The sequence below is a fragment of the Coregonus clupeaformis genome, chromosome 12 (assembly GCF_020615455.1).
Source record: "Coregonus clupeaformis isolate EN_2021a chromosome 12, ASM2061545v1, whole genome shotgun sequence".
NCBI lineage: Eukaryota > Metazoa > Chordata > Actinopteri > Salmoniformes > Salmonidae > Coregonus > Coregonus clupeaformis.
Window position 1 is genome coordinate 46,969,434 of NC_059203.1, and position 8,633 is coordinate 46,978,066.

An 8,633-nucleotide genomic window follows, 5' to 3' on the forward strand; every position below is an offset into this window, starting at 1 on the left:
ATTCTGGGCCTACAGCCACAGCTGTAGGCTATTTGCGCAAGGGATAAGAAGCAGTGCTTGAATTGGGCAGGAGCTCACCGGAGCAGAGTACAGGCAACTCAAATGTTCTACTGCTTGAGCTCCTGGCCCTTTTTATAGAATATTAGCTCAAAAGTATTGTGGAGCTCCTGCACCAAAATATAAACAGTACCAGCACCCAAAATGAGTACCGGAACCTATTTCAGTCCAAGTCAAGCACTGATAAGATAGGCCTATTTTGTGACGTTTCCACTGGATCAGAGCATTAAATTTTTTCCTTTCACGCTGAGTAGTTAACGAAAGGGAGAGAGCTGGAAAGATTTTTCAAATACATTGAGGAACTATTGTAATTCTCAATGGATGTAAAAACAGACTTAGTTTGCTTGCTGTTTGAGGTGAAGAAAACATCACTTTGAGAAGCTCCACAGGTCATTAGTGGTGGTGCGTTAAGCCAATCAGAATACAATAAGATCCCCAAATGGCCACATTTATATGCCTACATTTGCGCGCAGGCCAGGTAGCCTATAGGCCTACTTCTATGCGTGCGCTCCAAACAAAAGACAATGACTAAATTGACAAAACTCGTAAATAAACCAACACTTGTTTCTCACAAGTGTAGCATAGGTTGTGCACTCTGAAAACAATGTGCCCACTCGGACAAGGATAACGGGAAGACTGGAATAATAATATTGAATAGAGTAAAATAATTACTGTAACCAATGTAACAAACATTGTAGATTAGAAATTATAGAAATTATAGGTGATGTATGCAATGGGAAATTGATATACACTAACAAACGCAAACAATTCACACAATTAAGTTATGAATCACATTGTCGGGAGAGAGCTCATTCTGGAGGGAGAAGTGCATTATGCATCTGGGTAAATCCCACGTCTGCATTGGCCATGCAGCATTTACAGTGATATGGCCTCAGCAGAAGTCAGGGCACTCATACTTCTTGTGCGTCATAGAGCAGTGCAGAGCTGTTGTCAAGGAAGTGAGTTTGTGTTTATATAGGATGTACCGCCCCCACCTACCGTCAACCAATCATGTCAACGCGGCGCTATACTGAGCTCACAGCATTGTTACAAAATTAGGGAGGCGTATGGTGATGCGGTCCTGGGAGGCTCAGCAATTGCGTCACACCATCCATAATGGAGCCTCCGACCACATTTTTCGGATCAAGCATAAATTGGCTTTTAGTTTAGGCCTCAGCAATGGATTAGTTCACGGAGATGGTTGCAAATTTGCAACCATCTCCATGAACTAATCCATTGCTGAGGCCTAAACTAAAAGCCAAATTATGCTTGATATATATAGGTTACTGCTTGACTAAAACATTCTGTCGACCAAACAATCGACCAGTTGACTATTTGAGGTCAGCCCTAAACAATGCTGCTTACTAGGAGACCTGGCAACTTGGAGAAACACTAATGGACAGTACACGTCCCTGGGCTTGGGACAATCTCTGTGGACTAAACTCTGCTTAAATATGGCTTTAGTTCATGCTTGTCGAGTTTGGATCTTTATTTTATCTGGCTTGGCTTTCACCACCTAGATCAGACATTAATGTGCATGGGTAAGTAGGTTTCAGTACTCACTGTCTGCTGTAAAAAAATAAAATAAAAAATACATTACATAAAAACAGCAAAACGATCCTTGACCATCTTATGTCTGGAAGCAGATTACAACATGTGGGTTGTGGAATGATAAGGCCAAACAATAAAGTTTTACTTGATTAAGAACAACTTTATAGCAGTTTCAATACAACAAAGCAGATTGTCAGAGTAATGTCACAGACAATAGTACATCAGTAAAGTGACAGAGTTGGGACATTGTGTTGGACAAATCAGTCCACAGGGAACTGTTGACAATCTTCCTTAAAGGAAACAGATGGGCTGGTTACTTGAGTTTGACACTCTTTTTAACCCCAGCACGAATACCAGACAGCTCTCCACTGTATCTTGTCTCCTCACGACGGACTTCACGAACCTGGAATACATTAAATACTTATGTAGATTTGTTTGAAGAACTATGAATTCCAACAGTCTTTTTTAAATTTGGCCCATAATTGACACAAGTTGTCCATTTTGCTATCAAATACTGTATATAATATCAGTATACAGCAGCGGTTCTGAAAGATCTGCCTGAAGGTGTCAGTAATTCCTGCGAAGCACTTATAAATCAATCATCCATAGCATTTGTATACATTTTATACACTGCAACTTCAAGTTTAAATGTAGTCTACAAACCTGTCCCTTTCTGCGGATCTTGGCTCGTCTGAACTTCTCTCTGTGTTTGACTCTGGGATTGCGGTCAATCTTCTTCCTCTTTGGTGTAAGCCCTTTGTTCTTGGCCATCTTCAGAAAGGATAGAGCAGCATGTACTAATTAGACTAATGGTTTAAACTAGGAAGGGAATATAATACTCTTACATACAAAGCACAAGATTGATATGAAGGTCATGATATATTGGGAGAATAAATGTCTCATACTGTGCTTTATACAATGAAAATGTGAACAAGAGACATGAAAACAAGTTAATATTGTACATGAAGGCTAAGATGAACAATAAATCATTGCTGCTGTATACTTGAATGTGTGTGTAATTCATTTCTAATTCTCAGAGGGTGTTACACTGTACCTGGTAGCTAATGCGTCTCTTTGCATCTGGATCCACCTCCTCTTCATCTCCTGCCTCCTCCAATCTGCAACGAGGAAATAGATCTACCATCAAGCCCTGTCCATCTCATTCCTACTCTGTGAACTCGAAGAGAGTACCACAGTATGAGTCATAATACCCATAAAACCTAGCGGTCGAACAGGGAAATGGTTAGAATAGTCTTTCCACCATAAATGTTTCCCATAGGGGATTTTAGAAACAGCCTTACAAAAAAAGATTGCAGTAACTGCAGTCGACTGTGGTATTTTGGACACAGTAATTGCAGAGTACTGCAGTTATACTGCACTGTAACTGCAGTTACACTACAAAACTACTGCAGTAAAAAAAACTTATTTTGGAAGCAGTATTTGCAGCATACCGCAGCAAACTGCAGTTATACTGGACTCAGACAGCAATCTTTTTTTGTAAGGGCACTTAATAAAATAAGGGCTGTATTTCATGAAGGCTTAACCTGGCGTGACGTTTTGATAAGCGTGTAAATCTCTCGGAAAAGGTGACTTATTTTGAAAAAAAAAATGTATTTAACCTTTATTTAACCAGGTAAGCCAGTTGAGAACAAGTTCTCATTTACAACTGCGACCTGGCCAAGATAAAGAAGACTTATCAATATATTCGCCTGTATTTACCCCCAACCAATGAAACGCTAATTAGCTGCTAATGTGGCTATCAAAAAGAACTACAAATGCCATGATGATCTGGACGAGACTGCCGAATCGAGGCAACCTTAAGAATCTCTGTGTTAACTATCTGTTAGCTAAATGTAGTAATGAATGGGCAACATTTCTTTAAATTGATAATTCTGTGAACGGTCTTGGGCAATTTTTTTATTGACACAATACCTGTTAGCAAAGGTGTCAGCTAGAGATTACACGTGCAGGCGCTTGCAGAGATTTGTAGTCTTGCATGATGTCTAATTTGATACCAATTGGCATTTTCGAATCTGAGAGTAAATAGAGCTGAATATATTGATAAATGTCACCTTGTCCAAGAGAGATTTACAGGGTTATCAAAACGTCACGCCAGGGTAAGCCTACATGAAACACAGTCCTTATTTTAAGTGTTTCTAAAATCCCCAATGGGAAAAATGAATGGTGGAAAAACGATTGGAACCATTTCCCTGTTTGACCGCTAGGTTTTATGGGTATTATGACACCTTCACTGTGGGGCTCTATAATGTACCTGGGTAACACTCACCCTTCCTGATCCTGTGAGTCCTTGCTCTTCCTCTTCAGTTTCAGCCTCTCCTCCACTCCTCTGTAGAAGCGCAGGGCAGCCTCCTCATCCAAGTCAGAGTATGAGTCTTCAGATGATTCCGCCCCAGCCTCTTCAGACACCTGACAACATAGGGACCAGTCCAGTTTAAAGGTAGACTCAGCGAAATGACGTTGCCACAAGCATCATCGCAGATTTGTGTTTGACAAGACACAAGACTTCCCTCTCACACAGTATTTGCGCATGTTCACAGGTTCGCTTTACGCTGTTACAGCGTGGTAGCAACAGGACCAATGCAGCAGGGAAGTTTAGCCTTGTGCTTCAACGCTCTAAATTGAGGAAATTCACCCACTATGTTTACTTTGTGCATCTACGTCATATCGCTGAGTCTACCTTTAAGTATGTACATCATCCATATCACCTAATGGACCAACATCAAACTAATTTCTCACCTTGACCTTCTTGTTGGTGATCGGTTTGCTGCTCTCTGACTTTCTAGCAGACTTCTCCTTCTGGTCTGCAGAGAGCAGCTGGTGCAGCTGTGGGGCAAGCCGAGAGTCTACCTCACCCATCTCATTTATCAGCTGCAGGGACAGTCAGAACACTATTATTATAGGACACGATCTGAATCATACCAACTACACATGGTATACCTACAATTGTATCAATCACAAACGACAATGCATCTACTCACATTTCTGTAAGTCAGCAGTCTTTCAATCACTGGGTGGTTGTGTGCGGGAATACGCTTTGCTTTCAGGACCAAGTAGAAACTGATGTTTGTGCAGTAACTAAGGACAAAAATAACAATAAGCGAGTTGATTCTCATTGGCATTGTTTATGCAATTTATGTTACAAATAACATTCACACTTACTTTAGATAAAGCTGCTGTTTGGTCTTGAGGTAGTTGGCACCCTTTCCCGGTGGGATCCGTCCATCTTTGACCATCTCCAAAAGGGGCTGTAGCTCGTCCTTCAGCTCTGCCAACTGCACACAACACCATTGGCAAACAGACCGGCATTACCACTCAACACCACCAGTAGTAACTAACACCAACATACTGCAACTCTTGTTACAGGTTCAACAAAATGAAGTGTGGATTATACTGTCTGTTTCTTATTCTGCTGTACATACAGTAGTGGTTAGGTTGTGGTTATCATACCTTTGCCTTAAAGTCCCGAATGAGCTCCAGTAGCTCTGGTGACTCTTTCTTCAGCAGCTTCATCTTCTCCTTCTGGGACATCTGCTTCAGGTCCTTCACAATCCTCTCCTTCTCCACACCCTTCTCTACCCCCTGCTCCTCTACAGCGAACTCCTACACATACAGACACACAATGAGGACAACAGGAAAATGTGTTTCTTTACTTTGATAGAGCTAGAGGCTCAAGCATGTATACTTTGTTGCTGATAATGTATACCTGAAGGAGGTTAAGATCATAGTCCTCCTCGCTAAGATTGGCAGCCAATCGTCTCTGAATATTCTTAGCTTCTTCCTCTTCCTCTTCATCCTCTGCCTCTACGTCTTGCTGAGATTTTCCCTCTGCAACAACAAAAAGTGAGTAGTTTCAAGGAAACAGCCTATGTCAAACAAACATAACTACATCAACCAGATTGAAATATTCAGGAATGATAGAAGAATGAATTAATACAATTTGAAATACTCACTGGCAGCCACATAGTCAGAGTCATAGAACATCTTCTTCCTGTTTCCCCATGCCATATCATTGGGGAGATCTAGGAGCAGACAACCACATTTAATATGTTAATTCAGCAAAATACACATGCACATAAAAACCAGGTCAATAGTTGAGTGGGTACAAAAACTGCTATAGTAGGTTGACATTGGGCTGTATAATTACCATCATCCTTCTTCCCTTCCAGATCACTGTCCATATCAGCCTCCTCTTCCTCCTCCTCTTCATCATCCTCTGAGTCAGAGAGGTCCAGAGCCATCACTTCCTCCTGCAAACAACATGATAATCATCAGCTCAATGTGATGTCTGCATGGATAAGTCATTCAAGTTCTGCTCTATAAGATACTGTTTACTTGCAGTTGTTGGCCTTTAACTCACCTCTTCATCACCATCTTCCTGGTCACTGTCCATCTGAACACCACGTGCCAGGAGGTTCTAGTGGCAAAAATATACAACATTAAGACTGAGTAGGGTTCAAAGATTTCAGGAAAGAACTTGAACTACAGAAATATAGATGGAGACTCACCGAGATTTTGTCGTCGTGGAACTCATCGACCTTATCCTTCGTATACTGTGAGGATCTCTGTTAAAAATATTTGAAGTTTTAAGGAGATTGAATGGTAACTTAAAATTGATCTAAAGAAACAATGACAACTCTTGGTCAAGTAAAGGACAAACTCCATAAGCTTTGTTGACAATCAACATTGTGCAGATGTTGATATCATATGAAGATAATCATACTTCTGTTCACACAGGCTTCTCCATAACATATATACATAATATACTGTACCTTATCTGGGACAGGCATGTCCTTATATGCTTCAGGGTCATCTTTGTCAAACTGTTCCGTCTTCTTCACCTTAGGGGCTCGTTTGGTTCTGAGTGGAGCGAGGGGCAAAAGTTGTCACATCCAAGCCAGGGCCCAGTTTTTCAAAAGTTATCTATCTGGATTTCACCTCCCGGATAGGATTAAATGCATAGAAATTGGATGAATTGAACGGACAAATCATTGACTTTAATGGGGACTCCCGTTCTATTCATATGCATTTAATCGTATCCGATAGGCGGCATCTTGATAAATAACTTTTGAAAAACGGGGCCCTGGACGTCATAAACACTACATTCTAGCCATCTCATATGACAATTCAGAGGTTAGATGTCTAGCATCTTGAACTAAAGTTGACTGTTTATACAAAGAAATCTAGCTAACGTACCTTAGCGCTCGAACCATGTTGAGAAGATCAGTGGAGTAACGTTAGCTTGCTAGCTATCTTACTAGTGGGATAACTTTTTCAGTTGCTAGAAAGGTGATCTTCCAAATATAAATATGACAAGCATAATATATCAATACATAATTAAAGTCCTCGGGGGGGTAATAATGCTGTCTCTATTCCCGTGACTCAATAAACTTGAAATTGACAAACAATTGTTGGCAACTACCAGCAGCGTCACATTTTCTATTTTCTTTCCACGTGCTTCCGGGTTGTTCTACGCCAGTTGGCTTCTTCGTCTTCTTCTTCGGTGGGGTTTATCGGCAGTTGGCATCCAACGTTATAGTGCATTACCGCCACCTACTGTACTGGAGTGTGGGCCAGAGACGGGGAGAAACTAAATCCTAACTGTCAGCCCCGTTGCTCTTAAAAAATATAACAAAATATTTCAGACTATATCTAATGAAGTTCTAATCAATATACTCTTTAACCTAATTTCCTGTATCCCCTTCTCCCTCATTCTAGATCTCATCCTCTCTATTTCCATCTGATACTGCCCACACTGTAGCAATACATGCTCCACAGTCTCTGTTTCCTGGCAATAATCACACTTTCCTGTTGGATGTTTTCCTATCACATTTAAAGTCTTATTCAACCGGCTGTGTCCCACCGTTAATCTTATAAAAATAGCCTCCTCTCTTCTGTCCCTTCCTGCGTCCTCCCCTCCCCGACTTTCCTCTGTACTTGAAATAAATGCCTTCCCTTATTATCTCTATTCCACTGCTCCTGCCATCTCTGCACCATCACTGTCCATATCAGGCTTTTTGCCTCTGCCTTGCTCATTAAAACTACAACATCAACATCCCCACTACTAAGTGCTTGTTTAGCCAGTACATCAGCTGCCTCATTCCCCTCCACCCCCACATGGGCTGGGACCCAAGTAAAGCTTGTCTCTATACGCATCTGTCTAACCCTACCATGGGTTTGTAGTACCTCATACAGCAGGTCTTGTCTGCTACGTGAGCTAAAGGACTGCAGACTCATCAACACTGCACATGAATCACACCAAATAACTACTCTGTCTGGCTTGACTTCCTCCACCCACTGTAAGGCCAACAGTATGGCCATCAGCTCCGCCGTATATACAGCCAGATGATCTGTAATATGTTTCCTGACTGCCACCCCACATTCCTGCACTACAAATGCTGACCCAGTACGTCCTGTCCTTGGATCTTTTGAACCATCTGTGTAAATGGCCACAAAATCCTGATACACAGTATCCAGACGACTCTTAAACAAATCAGATGGATCAACACCCTCCCTATCTTTCTGTAGTCTCTCCAACACTTCTAGATCAACTACTGGAGGTGGGAGTAGCCATGGTGGATTTACAGGAATAGCTACCGTTGGACCAAACTCCCTTCCATTCAGTCCCATCTCCTTCGCCTGGGTATTACCCACCCACCCAAAGCTTGTGTTCTGTCTTCGCTCATGTTCCCAGCATGCCTGTAAAATCCCTTTCGCAGGATGAGACACCCCATGTCCCTATAGGTTGACCCAATAATTCATTGCCAGCTGCTGTCTCCTAATCTTCAATGGCATATCCCCCATCTCCACCTGTAGTGCAGCCACTGGGGAGGTCCGAAACGCCCCACTACATATTCTGAGTCCTTGCCCCTGTATGACATCTAGCTTTCCACTGAGGTCCGGGCTGCCGAACAATACGCTATACAGCCATAGTCTATTACAGATCGGATCAATGCAACATACATGGTCCTCAATGAGGAACGCCCAGCCTCCCACTCCTTCCCCGT

At 42.0% G+C, this 8,633-nt stretch overlaps 1 protein-coding gene across 1 annotated transcript; it reads right to left on the reverse strand.

The window, feature by feature from the left end:
• Positions 1-1,747: 1,747 nt before the first annotated feature.
• On the reverse strand, positions 1,748-7,095 carry utp3 (UTP3 small subunit processome component). The gene is made up of 15 exons (XM_045224073.1): positions 6,823-7,095; positions 6,399-6,486; positions 6,135-6,191; positions 5,987-6,043; positions 5,774-5,876; positions 5,580-5,648; positions 5,333-5,454; positions 5,077-5,229; positions 4,789-4,901; positions 4,608-4,704; positions 4,366-4,497; positions 3,896-4,035; positions 2,663-2,726; positions 2,272-2,379; positions 1,748-2,011 (listed from the first exon to the last, which is right to left on the reverse strand). Exons 1-15 carry the CDS (start codon positions 6,837-6,839, stop codon positions 1,922-1,924), a joined length of 1,410 nt encoding a protein of 469 aa, XP_045080008.1. The 5' UTR covers positions 6,840-7,095; the 3' UTR covers positions 1,748-1,921.
• Positions 7,096-8,633: the final 1,538 nt, after the last annotated feature.